Source organism: Panthera leo, chromosome B2, assembly GCF_018350215.1.
Source record: "Panthera leo isolate Ple1 chromosome B2, P.leo_Ple1_pat1.1, whole genome shotgun sequence".
Classification (NCBI taxonomy): Eukaryota; Metazoa; Chordata; class Mammalia; order Carnivora; family Felidae; genus Panthera; species Panthera leo.
Window position 1 is genome coordinate 58399719 of NC_056683.1, and position 20314 is coordinate 58420032.

Genomic DNA, 20314 nt, shown 5'->3' on the forward strand with positions numbered 1-20314 from the left:
AGAGGAGATTTCTTAATATCAGCAGTAATGACATTTTCATCAAATACTTTTTTGTGTAAGGCTATTTTGTTAATTTTAAGGTGTTTGTACAGTATCCCTTGACTCTACCTGTATTTGTTTTCCAGGGATTCATTACAAACTGGGTAGCTTAAACAGTGGAAATTTATTCTGGAAGTAAGAAGTCCAAGATCAAGGTGTTGACAGGGTTGGTTCCTTCTAAGGATGTTGAAAGAGAATCTGTTTCATGCCTCTCTCCTTGCTTCTGGTGGTTAGCTGGCAATCTTTGACATACCATGGATTGTAGAATAATCACCCTGATCTCTGCCTTCGTCTTCACATGGTGATCTCCTTCAGTGTGTGTCTGTGTCTCAATTTTCCCTTTTGATAAAGACACCAGTCATATTGGATTAGAGGCTCATCCTATGTCTATATGATTTCATCTTAACTGCTTATATCTGAAATGTTCCTATAGCCAAGTAAGATTGCATTATAAGATACTGGAGATGAGAACTTTAACATATAAATTATGGAAGGGCACAATTCAACTCCTAACATAACCACTGGATGCCTCTGTCACTTCTCCAAAATAGTTCTAGGCTTTGCCAAATGTCCGCTGGAGGGGCAAAACCATATTTATTTGAGAACTGCTGCTCCAAAAATCTGACTTAAAAAAATCTGATTACACTTGTATTTGCCATGTTATAAGGAATCCCAAGGTAGGCATAGAGAGAGACACATGGACAAGAATAGTCAGTCAGCTCCAGTTGACCAAAATAAATACTCAATGATCAGTTTGAGATATTATCTGACATAGTCCAACCACTGGTCACTGTAACTCACAACCTCTATATGAAAAATATATTATTTTCAGTCATAAATGTCTTCTCCCATTGGAATTGGCTTAAAATCTAGGCTAACATTATTTAAATTAAGTTCAGATGTAGAAGAGGCTACTTGATTATAGCTCCTTTGTTTCAGCATTTGAATATAGCTTTCCTTGATTCAGAGACCTACAAATTAAAAAGACAAATGTTTTGCTCACCCATATTGTCAACATACAAAGCTGAGGCAGAGACAAGAATACTGCAGTGGACATACATTCAAAAGGAGGAGGAAAGGGAGGAAGAAACATAGTAAAGACTAGTCCATAGTACTTCTGTAATCTCTACTCTGTCAGCCATAATTAATGGCTCCTGTTTGCAGCTGAGTAACTTTCTCAGCTTGTTTCCTGCCAGACCTAAATATTTCTTTGAAGTATTTCCTCTGTACCTTGGGGTGAAACTTAGGCTATGTCCTTAAGGCTTTTAGAAGTACTTTGTCTAGCTGAGGGGATCTCCGTGCCTTTGCCTTAACTTATACTATTGTCTTAACACAGGGTTTTAAATCCATGCACCTTTGATCTTGCCCATGAACTTCCTGGGAAGCTCAATTTTACTGGTAATATCCTGGATTTGATCATTGCCCTGAGTCCATTTTGAAAATCTGTTGCCAGCTGGAGAGTCTGGAAATAACAATCATATTTATTTTCCAACACAGCAGTCCTGAGTTAAAAATATGTTTTCTAAAATCTGGTTGAAAACAGTCACATCGTTAACTCATCTACTTCCTTTCCCATTTTATCACAGGCGATTAAATGAAGCTATTTGATAATTTCAACATTTTACTCTTAAATCTTCTTTGCCAACTCTATGAGGTCTTTGGGTGTATTTTCTGTCTTCCACATTAGCACAGGCAAGACTCTTGCCAGTATTTGCCCATTACCTACCATGATCCTAATGTCTCCAGCTCCCAACAATAATGTGCTCACTGTTTTAGATGTCATTAAAATTGCCTCACTGTTCTTGCATCCTCTTCCTCAAATCATCCCAGTGCTACATATACTAGGTTTCTGCTATGAGAACAACTAATTCACTAGATACTAATTTCTGTTTCAATTATCTTTATCTATGTTACAAACAACTGATGTATATAGAGACTCACAGCAAAAACCTATCATTTCTCTTGAATTTGTGTCTGATGAGTGATACTGCTGTTCTACATGTTAGCTAAGGTCACTGATGAATTGACCTTTTATTATGATAATCACTTTCTACTTCTGGACTCAAATTTATTTTTCTGATATAAATAGAGCTTCAGCACATTTTTATGCTTTTAAAAATATTAAATGTTTACCGTTTTTAAATTTTGTTAATGTTTATTTAGTTTTTGAGACAGAGAGAGACAGAGTGCAAGCAGGGGAGGGGCAGAGAGAGGGAGACACAGAATCCGAAGCAGGCTCCAGGCTCTGAGATGTCAGCACAGAGCCTGATGCTGGGGTCCAACTCACAAGCTGTGAGATCAAGGCCTGAGCAGAAGTTAGAGGCTTAACTGACTGAGCCACCCAGGTGCCCCAATATTTACCATTTTTTAACTTATCTAGGTCTTCATGCACATTTCTTGAGACTAAATAAAATTGAGTCTTGGTTTTTATATAACTGGGCAATGTGAAATTCAGCTGAATGTTTTTTTAATAATTTTTTAAATATATTTGTTAATTTATTTATTTTGAGAGAGACACAGAAAGCACGAGTGGAGGAGGAACAGAGAGGGAGACATAGAATCTGAAACAGGCCCCAGGCCCTGAGCTGTCAGCACAGAGCCCGATGCTGGGCTCAAACCCACAAACTGCAAGATCATGACCTGAGCCGAAGTCAGATGCCTAACCAACTGAGCCCCCCCAAGCCTCCCTCAGCTGAATGTTTTTAATTCATTAACATTCAATTTAATTATGCTATGGTTGAATTTATGTCCACCATTTGGCTTTTATTTTCAATTGTCCTTTGCTTTTTGTTTGTTTGGCTTTGGTCTGTTTTGGTTTATTTTTGTCTGTATATTTTTCTGTTTTCTTTTTGCTAAATATCTTTATTAGTCTATTGGCTATAACCATAGCTATACATCCTTACATTAATTTTTAAATTGTTTCTCTTTGGATTGGCATTTTTATATTCCACTTACAATTGGTTTGTACTATTTCACATAAAATGTATGAATATTACAGTAATTTAGTTCTATTTGCCCCATTTGCTATACTACTGTTATCACTGACATTATACTCACTTATGCAATAAATCACACTATTCAGTGTTATAAAATTTGCTTTAAACATTTGTATATGTTGTGGTGCCTGGGTGGCTAGGTTGGTTCAGAGTTCAACTCTTTGATTTTGGCTCAGGTCATGATCTCGTGGTTAGTGAGATCAAGCAACGCATCAGGCTCTTTGCTAACGGTGCAAAGCCTGCTTAGGATTCTTTCTCTCCCTGTATCTCTCTCTCTGCCCCTCCTCACCTCTCTCTCTCTCTCTCTCTCAAAATAAATTTAAAAAATGGTAAAAAAAAACAATAAACAGTTGTAAATGTTTTAAAGAAATTAAGAGACTAAAAATATAAAAAAGAGAAGAAAAATTATATATTTTGTATATTTGCCTGTTTCTCATTCTCAAGGCCTTCATGTCTTATAAATCTGAGTTTCCATTTGGTGTTATTTCCTTTAGCCTGAAGAACTTCCTTCAAGATATCAAGTGAAGGTATTTTGAGAGTCAAGTCTCTGTAGTCATATTTAGTCATTCTTGACACTGTGATAATATTTTGTCCTTATGTTGATATTTGTCCTTGGATTGTTTTCTTCCTATAAATAATGATGCTATTAATTATAGCAGGACGTTGACATAGCCAAACGAAAACTCCATATTCTACCTCACAGATTTGGAAGCAGCAGAAACTGCTAGCCCTTCATGTGTTCAGTGGTTGCTTTCACTGGGAACCTTGGTGCCACTCAAGCATTAACAAGGGATGTGTGCAGTTTATGTGAGATCTTGCTGCTCCTTCATATTCCATTCCCTCCATTAGCGGATCACTTCTGCTATTTTGGAAGTCTCAAAATATCTTCTTACTTTAAACATATGTAAGATTGAGGCTTTCTGCTATTGTTTCCAATGTCCATACAGTGAAGATTAAAGGTTTCCTCAGATAAAAAGCCATATAAACACAAATTTTGTCCAATCTGGTTTCTTTTGTTTTTGGGTTGACTCCACTCCAATTTCTACCTGCTTTTAGTCACTCATCAGTGCCTTCAAATAGTTGTTTTTATAATTCGTGCAGGGTTTACAATTGTCATCTGAGGAATGGCTTGTTTATATACTGGTACCATTACTAGAAGTCTCCAGGATTAATTTTTGCCTTTTTTGTGTGAGTCCTCCTAAGTCCACTTTATCTGAAAACTCTGGTAATTGTCAAAATAAAATATTCACTGCATGCAGTCTTTTCTAACTCCTTTGTTCTCGTTCATCTCTATGCTTCTTCTCCCTTAAACCAACCTCCCACTGCTATTGTCTTCCCAACCTTGCCACACCGTACACCTTTTACAATGAACAACCTTCCTATATTATTTATTGAACATACCTTCTACCTTCCTTCTCCATTAAAACCTCCCCATTATACTGCTTTTAGCCCTCTAAGGGCAGGAATTTTTCCTATACCACTTAAACTTCAGAGTCAAGAAGTGGGACTGAATTACCCTTATAACTCATTGGTGCACAAAAACATATAGTTTTCTCTGTATTTCCTCAATTCCTGGTTAATCCAACTCACTTCTTCTCTCTGCCTCCTTTTCAGCTATTGAGGACTGATGGGGAAATATCACACAGATTTGAATACTGATGCCAACATAAATTTGCTTCACATTCTCATTTAATCCATTTATCCCCCATCCTTCATTCAACACCACCATCAACAACTAGCGATTTCTTATGAAACTTTTCTTATGAAAGTCTTCAAGGCCTTTCTAATAATTATTTTTCTGGACCATATTTACACCCGGCTGTCCAAAAAATACTTGACACTTTCTTCCCATTCCTTCCTAATAGAAACCCTCTCTTCTATTGTTTCACATTGTTTATTCCCTTCTCTATCCATTCTTTATATTTTAGTCTTCCTTAGTGCCTATCCCAAGAATTCTTTCCTTGTCATTCTATCCATTTCTTCCAGATGTCTTAGTAAACTATAGGCTTTTTACTCTCTACTGTGCTTTAGACACACATATTAGGATTATTTAAGGGAGACTTCTACTTTAATAATTTATTGTCTGACAAACTCAGTATGTTTGAAGCTCTGCTGATTACTCTCTTCATTAGACAGGCTTCTTCTATCTCTGTGGCCCCAGAGCAATAATTCATTTATCTACCCTGGGATGCTGAGCATATTTTTTTTTCTCACTTCACACATCTGAACATCATAAAAGCCTATCCTGTTTGGTTTCTCACCTAAATTATCTTCTGAAATTGTCTAGTTACCTAAAGTTTTGTTTCCATGTCTATACTTTAGATAATAGCTTGATTATTACAAGCACCTAAATTTTTCCCTTCTTCTGGTATATAACGCTTCTATAAAAGAAAAACAAAAAGTGAAACTCCACTTTATAATCCTTCAAAATACGTATTTGATTACGTTTTTCCCAGATTAATTACTTGTCATTGGCCCTAGTATTCCTTAGATGGCATTAGTGATTTTGATGGTGCTTAATACTCTACCCTCATTGCTCTCAGGATAAATTTTGGCTGCACTGAATATCTTTGAGCCCTTCAAATTCCCATGCTTCCTTTTCCTTCAGCTTATTTTATTTTTTATTTTATTTTATTTTATTTTATTTTATTTTATTTTATTTTATTTTAAATTTATTCCTGGAATATTCATAGTACTTAGCTATCACAGTAGTTTAGAAATTAGCAACATGTAGTTCTTTCAACTTGAAGGAAAAAGTCCATTCTCCACATGCTGGGAAAGAGGTCATTGAAACATGTGGATAGATTTGATCAACCTAAAAGCATTTGAAAAGTGAAAAGGTAAAAGGTAAAGGAGTTGAGTACAACATGCTGGATAATACCAGAAATTAAAGGTGAGTCATACCCTAGGAAACAAGGAAGTTAAGAATTAAAAAAAAATAGTGGTGTCATCATTTTCCAATTTTACAGAGTTGCTCCTCTGAAAATTTCAACTTAATTATAATTTTCCCTAATTGTTAGATTGTCAAGGGTACATTATTTCCCTTTGGTAATGTAAATCAAAACTGACTGGTATAAAATGTATGTTATAGCTAAGCATTTCTCTGACTCTGCCAGACCTGTCATTCTATCATTGCACATACTGGGTTACCCAGATGGGTTTGGAGTATGGGAGTATCTCTACAACATCTTGTTGATTAAACTCCATAGCATGTTCCATATAATATGCTCATTCTTACAGTCAGTGACAGCAGTTTTTTCACCTGATATGTTATTTTTATAGAAATATCATCAAATATAATTATCCATACAAATGTAGTCTACAGGTTATAAAGAAATAAGGTAGGGGATGTCAAACTGATAAATAAGAAATATAATTAATTAGAAATTAATAGGAAATACAATTGAAATCATACAATTAAATAAATATGTGACCAAGATATTAAATACTGATGAATTCTAAAAATAGAGAAAGAAATTAATGTACAAATAGTACAAAGAAATATAATTATCCTCTACTCAGGTTCCCTATATTCTTGCTGTCTAAATGACCTCAGCATCTAATTATTTCTATCAGACTAAAGGTAATGATATAATCACCAAGAAGTTGAACATAATACTTGTTTTCAAACCAACGTGTACTCTGGTTTAAATTGCTATGAGAACAAATAGGAGACTAAATCATCAACATCAACTATTAAATGAATATTTTTTATTGTATTCTTATTATGAACTCAGTACCTTACAATTTGTCTGATTTGACCTCTGCAAAATAATTCCCATATTACTTTCATTAAAAGACTTAAATCAAGTTAACTTTTTGTTAATATACTCAACCAATCTGTAGTTGAGTTGAAGACATTTTTCGGCCAAAATATTCTGGTCTCCAAGAATGTTTAGTATAGCCGTGGACTGACTAGACTGGAGCATTTAATTACAGCATCCGTAGCTCCCCATTGTAGTTTCAACCAAGAATGACTGAGATATGGCCTGTGAAGGCTGAAAAACTAATTGCTCCATTATCTGTACTCTGGTCTTTTTCACTTCACAAGCACTTAAAAATATGTACTTAAATCTGCTTTCTAATTACAAGTTCCCATAACGGAGTGTCCTATCCGGAAAACAGCATTATTATTCTAGCTTTCAACACACTTAGGCATTTTTATTTTGCTGAGTTTTCTTCTTTGTTTACTTTCTTTTGCAAACATGTTTAATGGCTAATTACCATTTCTGCTCTTTTATCTTAATTGCTACACATTTAGGGACATGTGTCATTAAAGCTTCAGCAGATAAGACATTTGCTCAAACAATATTTCTATTCTACTTGTACATACGCAGCCTTATTAAAATGACATTCTTATTAGTTTAAGCACTTATTTTCTTGAGAACCAAGCAGTAATTTACATCAAAGCCCTGTCCTCTTTGTATTAGATATTGGAAACTTTTATATTTTAGAAGTAAAGGCTAACAACTTAATTTTTGCCACCAAAACATGACAAAAATACAGACTATTGCTTTAATAATGATATATGCAACATTATTTTCTCCCAGGATTCCTTCATTTAATGAAATTCAATATGCAAATGGTTTATTTTATGAATTATACAATCAACAGTTTTGTTAGTTGCAAGTATATATACACTTAACATTTTGGATTTATCAATCATACTTTTCTTTTTTATTAAAAAAATTTTTAATGTTTTATTTTTGAGACACACAGAGCGTGAGTGGGGAAGGGGCAGAGAGAGAGGGAGACACAGAATTCGAAGCAGGCTCCAGGCGCTGAGTTGTCAGCACAGGCACAGAGCCCAATGTGGGCTCGAACCCAGGATCGGTGAGATGGCCTGAGCTGAAGTCTGACGCTTAACTGACTGAGCCACCCAGGCACCCCATCAATCATACTTTCCTATAGAGAATTACATTAACTTAATACAGCTCAAAGTATCATTAATGTGTAATAGGCAATTTGAGAGTTGTGGTCTTTGTCAGCTACTTAGAAAACACTCCCAATTCTGAGATGGACTGCCTGTTTAAGTGCTTTATTGGTAAGAAGTGCACTGGCTGAGTCTGTCAGCAGCAATTTTCATTATAGTTAGCCAGCTTCAGCTTTTCTTTACTTGAATTATATTTCGAGGATATAACTTCTAGAATTTAGAATTGTTGATTGGGTAAGGGCTACATTATTAGTTTGCACTGATTATATTTTTTAAACAAAGAGTAATAACTAGAATTTATAAAACATGGCCTCATACACAATTGCAATTAATTCTGGAGGAAAGACAAGTAAGTATACATACACAGAGCAAAAGATAACACTTTGAGGAATTATTTATTCCTAGTTATTCCATACACGGAAACATAAAAACCAATACTTAGTACATTTTTCACAACAAGATAAGTTATTATTACTGATTTCTTTTTGGCAGTGTTGGGCATAGAGGGTTTTAGTAGAGGGTGTGCCAGTAAGCAATGATAGGCTGTGACAACAGACTAGTTAATGAAGAGTGCTCATTGTGAATGACTGACCTGTATCTTCTTGCTTTAATTAAAATATAAAACTGTGGTATCCAAACATGTAGAATATGTATATAGTCCATATCTTGTTTTCTTATATGAAAATACCAGGTTTTCTTTAAACTTTTTAAATGTTTATTCATTTTTGAGAGAGAGAAAGGGAGAAAAAGCATGAGCAGGGGAGGAACAGAGAGAGAGGGAGACAGAATCTGAAGCAGGCTCCAGGCTCTGAGCTGTCAGCACAGAGCCCCATGTGGAGTTCAAACCCATGAACTGAGAGATCATGATGTGACTTGAAGTTGGCCGCTTAACCAACTGAGCCACCCAGGATCTCTAGGCATTAAGTTCCCTTGATGGAAATCATAATTACCTCTATTAGAGAAGGTGAAAACCCATTTGCATTTATTAAAATACTCTGTTCATTGCTGAAGAAAATTTTGGTTCACTGTAAACAGAAAACAAAATAATAATGCCCTTTATGTCTGAAGGAAATCCAATTTTGATGTTTACTTGCTAAGTTAACTTCCTAAGACTAGAACTTGGAAGGGAGCCTAGATTAAATCAAAACTAACCACCAGCTAACTCTAGTGGATGAACACCTCATGAAAAAAGAATTGTTGTATTAATGACTTTATTATCCATCTTTATGTTTTCTTTAAAAAAAGAGAGAGGATTGTACAGATTTCAAAATTGATACATAGCATTAATAATATGTGTGAAACCTGCACTCTTTAAGGAACATCTGTAATTATAATGCTAGAAAATAACATGAATAAAAACACTGTATTGTTCAGCTTTCCAGAAGTAATTATACAAAGATTTTTTTCTAATTATTTCTATTGTCCCCATAAATAAACTATATAATCACAATCTACTTTTTGGATAAATTCCTTTCTCTGCTATATGTTTTAATAAGTTATAACTAGGAATGAAATATAACTTCTGCAAATGGCAAAATGTTTGAACCAGGGTATATTCTTAAACACTCAAAGGACATCGATCTTACAAGTCCACATATTTGGTTAATAGAAACTGTACATATTTTTTAAATTAAAAAAAAAAGGGTCTTATAATTTATAAATTCTTAATATGTATATTATTTTTCTGGCATCAATTTTTACGAAAATAAAAAATCATATTAATCTGAGATAGTAGAACAGAATTAAATCCTTCCTATAAAAGACAACATTTTGTACATTACTTTAACAAAATATATATTAGTACAAAAAAAGAACCAATAAATAACACTTGGGAGTATACCAACAGAAAGCTACAACACATAGTTTATAAAATAGCTTATTGTTTAAGCATTTTCTACAGTAAAGGTGAGTAAATGTTTTCTGAAGTGGTCAAACAATAAATTTAGGTGTGACAGGCAAAGAGTGCATACACTCTTGAAGTTATGGCTGAAGCCATCAACAGTAAAATGAATGAGTGTGAGATTTACAAAATAGGGAGGGGACTGGAATTTTCCCACCTGGGGGCATAGTTTCTTAAACCATCTACTCAATACAAGTAACCTCACTGACTTGATGAATCAACTAAATATTTTTTTTCCAACTAAATCTTATAATTTGAATGCATTTTGCTAAAGTTTCATTATTTCTTAATAATATTTTATTTCTTTTTGAAACATCGCAAAATTGCTAACAAACTTAATCAGAGAATAAATAATTACAAATTTAAAAAGAAGAAATTTTAGGGGCTCCTGGATGGCTCAGTCTAAGTGTCTGACTTTGGCTCAGGTCATTATCTCAAAGCTTGTGAGTTAGGGCCACATGTGGGGCTCTGTGCTAACAGCTCAATGCCTGGAGCCTGCTTCAGATTGTCTCCCTCTCTCTCTGCCCCTCCCCGACTTGCTCTCTCTCTCTCTCTCTCTTTCCCTCTCTCTCAAAAATAAATGAACATTAAAATTTTTTTAAAGAAAAAAAGAAAAACTATATGTATATTTCCTATAGAAATTATTCATAACTGTATTACACAGACATGTTTTTCAAAAAATATATTCATTCATGGGATTTAAAAATTCCAGTGAAATTTTGAAGGAAGTGTTTATGAGGATGAAAGCAGTAATTTTTAGTATAAACAATGCTAGTTGCTGAAACACACACACACACACACTACTGACCTTAATGGCTTACCACAATAAAAATTTTTATGCTTTCTGTGCACTCACTATAAGGGGGATATTTCTGACCCATGGACATCTTTCTACAGGGGATTTAGGGAGGGACCTATGCTTTTCTATCTTCTGATCCTTCTTTCTTCCAATTTTTTAGACATCTCACTTCCAACAAGAATGGAGAAGAATAAAGGGAACAAAAGACTTTTAGGACATTTTTATGGACCAGAGTACAAGATTAAAACTTCCATCCATTTTCTATTGGTTCTGACCATTCACACGGTCCCAAATATGTGAAAGATAATTAAGGTTATGCTAAAAGCAAAGGAAAAAGTGGGACAAGAAGCTAGGTTTTGTAAAACAAGGCAAACTTTCTAGCAGACGGATGTATACTAATATAAAGTGAATTAAAAATTGTGAAAAATGTATTTTTGACAGTATAGTATATTTGTACTATTATAAATTATATTACATGTCATTATTATGAGAAAAATTATTATATTCATTATTGGGAACATTCATTTTATAATAGTTTTACTTCATTTTTGCTTATGTTTTATTTATGCCTTTGTGTTAAAATCCCTTGAACATTTTAATATGTTTTACAAATTTAAGGCACTGCTATTAACTGAAGAATTATTTCCTTCATTATAATTAGTGAATTACAATACATGACAAGGTGAAATTATATATGAGTAACTAAAATGACTATTTATGTTTTAAATATTTTGTTTTCTTTAATTATAAATTATTTGAATCAGAAATTCTTTATTTGCAGTCACTTATTTTGTGACTTTTTAAATGTTTAGCATAGTTTTAAATTTACTGAACAGTCACAAAGATAGTTCAGAGGGTATTGTACACTCTGCAACCAGTTTCCACTATTATTAATAACTGACCTTAGTATGGTACATTTGTCACATTAGCCAACATGGTACATTATTATTAACCAAAGTCCAAATTATATTTGGATTTCTTAAACTAATGTCTTTTTCTTTTCCAGAATCCAATCCACAATACCACATTTAGTACTCATGCTTCTTTAGGCTCCTTTGGCTTTGAAAATTTTTCAGACTTTCCTTTTTTTTTAATAGAAGTATAGTTGACATATGATATTATATTAGTTTCAGGTATGCAACATAGTGATTCAACATTTGTATACACTATGAGATGTTCACCTCCATAAGTGTAGTGACCATCTGTCACCCTATAGTTACTGTAATATTATATACCTTATGCTGTATACCACTTTTTAAAATTTTTTTTGAATGTTTCTTTATTTTTGATAGAGAGAGAGAGAGACAGAGCATGAGTGGGGGAGGGGCAGAGAGAGAGGGAGACACAGAATCCGAAGCAGGCTCCAGGCTCCGAGCTGACAGCACAGAGCCCGACGCGGGGCTTGAACTCACAGACCGCGAGATCATGACCTGAGCCCAAGACAGACACTCAACCTACTGAGCCACCCACCCGCCCCTGTATACCACTTCTTTATCCATTTATTTACGAAGGAGACTTCCTATGTTTCCATATCTTAGTTAATTTAAATAATGTTTCAATGAACACAGGAGTGTGTATATCTCTGCATTAGTGATTTCATTTTCTTTGGATAAATACCCAGAAGTAGAATTGATGGACTGTATGGTAGTTTTATTTTTAACTTTTTGTGGAATTTCCATATTGTTTTCCAGAGAGGCTGCACCAATTTATAATCCCACCAACAGTGCACGAGGGCTCACTTTTCTCCATATCCTTGCTGACTCCTGTTATTTCTTCTCTTCTTGACATGAGGCAATCTAACAGATGTGAGTGATACCTCATTGTGGTTTTGATTTGCATTTCCCTGATGATTAGTGATACTATCTTTTCATGTGTCTGTTGGTCATCTGTATGTCTTCTTTGGAAAAGTGTCTTTTCAGGTCTCCTGCCCCTTTTTTAACTGCATTTTTTGATTTTTTGGTGTTGATCTGTATGAGTTCTTTATATATTTTGGCTATTAACTGCTTGTCAGATATATCATTTGCAAATACATTCTCCCATTCAGTAGGCTGCCTTTTCATTTGATGAGTTCCTTAAGGAAAACTGACAAGTTACCTGCAAACAACTGGACTACTTTCTTACATGGTATACAAAAGTAAATGCAAAATCAATTCAAGACTTAAACATAAGACCTGAAACCATACAATTCCTAAAAGAAAAACAGGCAAACCCATAGAAATCAGTAATAGGTATAAGTTTTTTGTATCTGTGTCCTCTGGCAAGGTCAGCAATAGCAAAAATAAATAATTGTGACTATACCAAACTAAAAATCTTTTGCACAGACTTTCCTTGTTTTTGATGACCTTGACAGTTTAAAGAGTACTGTCAGGGGTTTTGTAGAACTGAAACTTGTCTGATGATTTTATCATGATTAAACTGGGGTAAAGTGTTTTTAAAACGAAAATAACGAAGATAAAGTGTCATTCTCATTACTTCATATCAAATGTTTATGTTATTAACATGACTTAGCACTGTTGATGTTAACTTTGATCACTTGGCTGAGGTAGTGTTTATCAGATTTCTCCACTGTAAAGTAAACTCTTCCCAACCCCCATTTCCTTGCTCTATATAGTTTGAAAGGCGGTCATTACCTGCAGCCCAAACTTAAGAGGTAGGAAGTTATGTTCTATCTCCTTGAGTGCAAAGTATCTACATAAATTATTTGGAATTATTCTGTATAGAAGATGTGTCTATTATTCCCATTCATTTATTCATCAATCATTTATTTTTTTCTCAGTAGGGACTCATGGATATTTATTCTATATTTTGGGTAATAACTCATTATTCCTTTATTTTCTTGCTCAAATTATTCTAGTTTTGGTCATCAGGAGTCCCTTGGGTTGGCTCATATGGCCCTTTGACACACTCTCATACTTTTGTTTTTAAGTACTTCATTGCTTTTCGTCATTACAAGATTCTCCACACTCATTTGTACTTTCTGTGTTTATGCCTAGAATCACCTAGATCTCTAAAGAGATACAGATCCTTTTATTGGAAAATGGTTTGAGAAAGTAAGATCTAGGTACTGGTCAAACTTTTTATTTTTAAAATGAAATCTATAACTTAGTTTATACAGATACAAAATATTTGAAATTTGTCAGCAGGCATATTTGTTCATTAATAATTATAGGAAGAACTAAGAAAATTAGGTACAATATTTAAAAATATTTAAACTAATTGTATTTAGTTGAACAGTGTGATAGCTATTTTTGTTTGTCAATTTGACTAGACCACAGGTTGCCCAGATTAAACATTCTTTCCAGTGTATCTGTGATGGTGCTTCCTGGTGATATCAGCATTTGAATCAGTAGACTCACTAAAGCAGATTACCCTTCCCAAACTGGCTAGGCATCATCCAATCTGTTGAGAGTCTGAGTAGCACAAAAACCAAACAAAGGGAGGACTTGCTCCTTTTCTGCCTACCAGCTGAACTGGGGCATTGGTTTCTTTTGTCCTTGGACTGGAATTTATACCATCTGTTTTCCTAGTTCTCATGCCTTTTAATTCAAGACTATAACTTTTAATTCAAGACTATAACCAATGGCTCTCCTAGGTCTCTGGCTTGCAGACAACAGATCATGAAACTTTGCATCCTCCCTAATTTTATAAGCCAATTCCTCATAATGAATTGCTGTAATACATACATATAGATAGATAAATAGATAGATAGATAGATAGATAGATAGATAGGTAGGTAGATAGCTCTCCCATTGGTTCTGTTTCTCTAAAGAACACTGGCTAATTTAGTTTTCAAATTCCATATCTTACAAAAAGATACTGAAGTCCAAGGAAGTATCCAGTGATTTACTTTCTATATACTAGTTTCCTTTCTATATACAATAATTTACAAAATTTATAATTTATAAGGCAAAGCATAAATTTATTTAGTTTTTGAAAATAATTATAACTCCATTACTAAAGCTAAAGAAATATTGTGAAAGTTTAAACCAAATAAAAAATATCTATTAATGGATTACTAACCTTGACAATTTCATGAGAAATTGAGTTAATAGGAAAAAATTCTTAAAACATGATAGACTGGTACTACAGTCGTTACTTTTCACTTTATCATTTGGTTGTATCGGTGGCCTTTCCAATAGAGAAATAAGAAACTCGGCTGTTTTAGTGGATGTAAACAAAGCTCATTTCACTCCAGTTTCTGCCTAAGGGATAATTGGTTGGTCACTTTAGAAGCTGACTTTAAAAAAAAGAAGGACTAATAATGTCGGAAGACTGAAATGAGTTCAAATAAGAGACAGAAATGCTTTTTAAAGTTAATTATGTTTGCTTTTCCTTTTCCCTTGGTGTTCATTACCTTTAAATGGAGCCACACACTGGCCAAAGTAATTACCAGGTTGGTCAATGCAGGTGATTCCCTTCTTGCACAGATATGAAGCACTCATATCTGCATCTATTTCACATCTTAAATCTTTGAAAAAAATAATTAAAAGATTTTAAGTTTTAATAAGGCAAGCAGGTGCCAGGTTATAATTCTTAAAATTGCCCAAATCTTTTAATCCATTGGGGGTGATAATCTGAAACTAAAATTGTCAGATAAGAATGCCACATATATTAGTGTCAGAATCCATTCATTTCACCTTACAAACCTTGTTACAAACTGCAACAACTTCTCTTGGAATTACTAAATGCAGACTAATCTCCTCTGAATTGGTAGGTATTCAAAGTCTCTTTAGATATGAAAAATGTATCTTCTGCTTTGAGTCTAGAGGTGGAATAGATATTTCAAGTTATTGGGATGCAAATCAAATGTTAGTCTAAGGGCAATAAAAAAAGAAACAAAAAAAAATACTAGCGAATCAATACCATCCTTATGTATGTCCCCTAGGGTTAAATGTTCTCTACAAGGCACAGTTGTCAAATGTTACTAACCAATAAAGCCAGAGGGACACAAGGATTTGAATTTATCCATGAACTTTGTAGATGTAATGTTATGGAGGCAGAGTGATGAATCACATTGTTTTTGATTAATTTCACATAGCAGGTCTATATGGAAGGAAAACAAATCAGAAGTATTCATTAACTGTATATCTAATCTTAACATTATTATTTCTTTTTTAAAGCAATCTCTACACCCAGTGCAGGGCTCAAACTCACAATCCTGAGATCAACAGTCACATGTTCTACCGACTGAGCCAGCCAGGTACCCCTTCACCTTTCCTTTTAACTAGCTCTATAGTGCAGATTTTCCCTTAATGTTTCACTTAGAATTTGTGTTGCTAAAACTGACCTTTCATATTATGTCCTTGGATTGTTTGTTGATTTGCAATGAGTTGAAAGTATAGCCTAAACTGACACTGAATTGATTCTTAAGACTTTTTTGTTTTTTAAATTTTTTTTAAATCTTTATTTATTTTTGAGAGAGAGAGAGAGCACATGGGCTCCTGGGGGATGGGCAGAGAGAGAGAGAGAACAGAGGATCCAAAGTGGGCTCTGTGCTGACAGCAGAGAGCCCGACCAGGGCTTGAACTCATGAACCATGAGATCATGACCTGAGCCAAAACCGAAGTTGCACACTGGATGGACTGAGCCACCCAGGCACCCTGATTCTTAAGACTTTTGATAGCTATTTTTTTTTTTTTTGCCTATTTTGAACAAGATTAGAAAAATTGGCATTGACACATAACACATGGTGTTCACAAATTAGATGAATGGAAGTCTTTCTAATATTCTTAAATGTTTTTCTCTAAAATAGTGAAATAAATCTGGGCTGGAGAAAAATTAATGGAATAGATATTTAAATAGGAAATAGCATACCTAACTAAATAGAAAAGCTATTTATATTATTATTATCACTGACAAAATATTAAGTGAAAATATGACATTAGAACATCAAGGTTAAACTGAGGAAAAAGTGAAAATTAAAAATAATAGTATGAGTAAATAAATACTTTGTTTAAATCTTAAAATATTTATTTGGTAATTCTCCTTATGAATCAACAGAAAAACAGCACTTTTTAAAACCTTGTGAGAGAAAAACAGCACATTTAAAAACCTTGGTTTGTTCCTTGTAGTTGGGAATATGCCAAAATTTACCTCTCCAAAAGACTTTCTTTTTGCTCTGTCTCATACAATTTTAAAAAATTATCTTGAGTTTTTGTTGATGATAAATAGTACGTTAAGTTTTTAATAAGTGGCCACACTATCTGGATATGGTCATTCTTAAAGTCAACCACATAAAACCAGTTTCTCAAATTCAATAGAATAAATAGCTGTTTCATTCATGATTTTCAAAACAAATTTGACTTTCTCATTGCTTAAAGATTGTGCAGTGTTTTTACTTTTAAATCAGTCACATAAGAATAGAATTAGGAAGAGGTTTGGAGAGCTAGATTTTGAACAACATTTTGGCTTGCAATCATGCTTGTTTGACAGTATTTGCTTGCATATAAAATATTGAGAGTCTTACTATTTCTTCTAATATTGAAAAACAAAGGTCTATTATTAGAGTTTCCCCTAAGGTAAATAAAAAGAACATAAATATTTAAAAACTTAAACAGCTCTTATCAAAATAAGTGATAAATATTGACAAAGGTCCCTGTAAGAGTTACCCCAGTAACAGAATGGAATGTGGTATGCAAGGAAATGTTACAAGTTTTAAATAAGTGTAATGGACTTAGCGTTGATAAATCTCCTAAAAAACACTGGTTGACTTACAAAGACAAAAAAATATTCACTCAACACTGCACATACCTGTTTCTGTGATTATGTGAAGATGCAGTAAAATAATCCAAGTAGATATTATATATTCAAATGTTCTCACGGAAAAAGAAACTAATATGCATGTCTATTAGATGAATTGTATCTTCTAAAAATAAGGATTTATTTCCACCTCAAATTAACCTTCAGTTATCCCAGTTTTGCTTAGCATGTGTGCCTACCTTGAAATCCATTCGGACACAGGCAGCTGAAGGTGCTGTAAAGATCAACACATTTGCACAGGCCTCACTTAGGCACTGATCTACCTCAATCTCACAGTTATTATTTAGAAACAAGCCAAGGATCACTTCATTATAAATGTGTCACTGATGCAACTTGCAGCTAAATCTAAGACTAAGTTCAGAAATATGAGACTCCCAACTTGTCTGCAAAAAATTTGCATTGCTTAATGCTATCAACTAGATATTTACTCGTTCTTTTTTTGTTTTGTTGTGACTGAAAAGCTGTGGCTTTACTTTCATTTCAATGAATCCAAGAGAATTCAAAATGTACATTATTTCCTTAAATTAAACACATACATGACTGTGTTTGATATGACTGTATAATGTTAACCAAACTGACTTTCCTTCAAACCAGGCCATTATACACATTTGAGTCCTGCATGCAATTCTTTAAAAACAAAACAAAAACAAAAACTATGACCATCTCAGCTTCTTATTTCATTAAGTTACTGCTGGTCTGCAAACTGGCCCCCCGTATATGGATGGCAAAAAGAGACCGAAGAAAAGAAGTAGACCACTTCAGATGGGTAGGTGGTAAGTTTATTAATAAAAGGAACTTACATACAAGGCCTGTCTTGGGCTGCCGCAAGACCAATAGATTTCTGCATCCACCCACCAGAATCTCAAGTTTATTTATAGTCTATAACTTGGGTCAGTCATTTATTCAGTACAGATAATCTCAATAGTACCTTCCTCCTTCAAGGTTATGTCCTTAACACAGCTCCCAGTGTGAGAATAGTGGGTGGCATGTATATTCTAAGGACAGAGGAGGGTGTAAGAAGCCTCCAAATGTCCAGTTAACACACGAGGGTCAACAGGCAGTCACATCCTCTCAGTGATATCCTTCAACAATTACTGTAAACTAAATTAATTTTCATAGTCACAAATTACTTTCGACAGTTCCTAAGTAAAAAGGTATTTTTTTTTTCAAAATCATTTAAGGAAAGATGTAGTGGAATGTGTCTATCATTTATTTGCACTATTCATCCTCTGAACTTCCTTTTGCATCTGGATAATTAACTACTTAATGATTCTTTAATAAAAGTTAGAGACCACTTCTCATAATAGAAGGTGAAAATGCAAGATATATCTTTCCCAGTCTCAGTTATCCCAAAATGTGGGTATGCAACCCAAAGTGGGCTAATATATCCAGGACCCACCATGGAATTTGAATGTAAGCTGGTGACAAAAATAAACAGGAATGGAGAACTCATTTGTTTTGCAGGTGGCAAAATTAGGACAACCATACCAATTCTCAACGACTACTGACAACACTGCTTCAGTGTTATCTAGTGTCAATGCCCATCCCTACTGACATTGTGTTCATATATGATGTTGCCTTATCTGCTGTCTAGACTCCCTCATTTGTGCCTATTTTCCAGATCTGATTCTAAATGCTCCTATAGGTCCTACATGTAATGTTCTTTGAATAATCTCTAACTTAAATCATTTTCGTGTTAAACCACCCTGAGTATATTTCTAATACCCACAATGAATAACTCCATTAGTGGTATGTATAACAATTTGTTTTTGCCATTATTATTACTTATATTTCAATTTTATACATAAAGCAACTAGGGGAAAACCTAAAAAGAATTAATGAGAAGATTCACCTTTCACAGTGGAGAACCAATAACTAGTATCTCTAATTCACAAAACTCAAAAGAGCAAAGACATTTTTTTCAATGAGCAAATAAGGCATAATAGAATAAAATAAGGAACTATTTAAAAATGTTTGTCTCTAGCAGACTTGAAGGTAGAGAATCTGTTGTTTTTTACTGAAAGTCGTTTTGATTTTATTTAGCATGTTCAATGCTCAATTTGTTTTTTTGTTTGTTTTTAAATATTGTAACAATTTATTTTTTAATTAAAATTTTTTTTAATGTTTATGTATTTTTGTGAGAGAGACAGAGAGAGAGACAATGGAAGAGAGATGGAGCATGAGTGGGAGAGGGTCAGAGAGGGAGACACAGAATCTGAAGCAGGCTCGAGGCTCTGGGCTGTCAGCACAGAGGCAGACATGGGGCTCAAACTCATGAGCCATGAGATCATGACAGAAGCCAAAGCTTGACACTTTAACTGACTGAGCTACCCAAATGCCCCAATATTGTAACAATTTCAATAACCTTTTAAGAAAATATCCTATCTGTCATGAAATACCTGAATTTAAATGGATGAGTATATACAAGGTTAGTGTGAAGTTCATAAAAATACCTAGCTCTGTGACTATCATTAGGTAAGCTAGGATATATGGTTCTTAATTTTATAATCAAAACAACAAAAAAGTTAAATCTCAATTTTCTATTGTGCTATATATAAAGTTTTTAGTGTTATATGCAGTCACGATTCAGATTCTGTGAATCATTCAATTATGCAAAAGAGATTTTGTAGTTAATTCTAAAAAACCCACTTTCCATATTTTGAAGCTAATTTATAATCAGTACCTCTACCTTAATAAGATATTTGAATAAGAGAATAGTATTTTTCTACAAAAATAATCATATAGCACCAGAAATATGGATTTAAGAAGAGAAAAATAAATGCAAAGAAAAATACATTTCATTAGGAAAAGTTAAAAGCTAATGAATTGTGATATATCCTTATCAATCTCTTATAAATTTGAAAAAATATATATATCAGTTTGTTTAT

The 20314-nt window shown here is 33.8% G+C and overlaps 1 protein-coding gene across 1 annotated transcript in view; it reads right to left on the reverse strand.

Annotated features, from left to right (window-relative positions):
• Window positions 1-20314, reverse strand: part of EYS (eyes shut homolog) — a 1768122-nt gene that overhangs the window by 1211848 nt on the left and 535960 nt on the right. Inside the window, 1 exon segment of the mRNA XM_042939126.1 lies at window positions 15022-15128. Coding sequence (XP_042795060.1) covers window positions 15022-15128 — 107 coding nt within the window.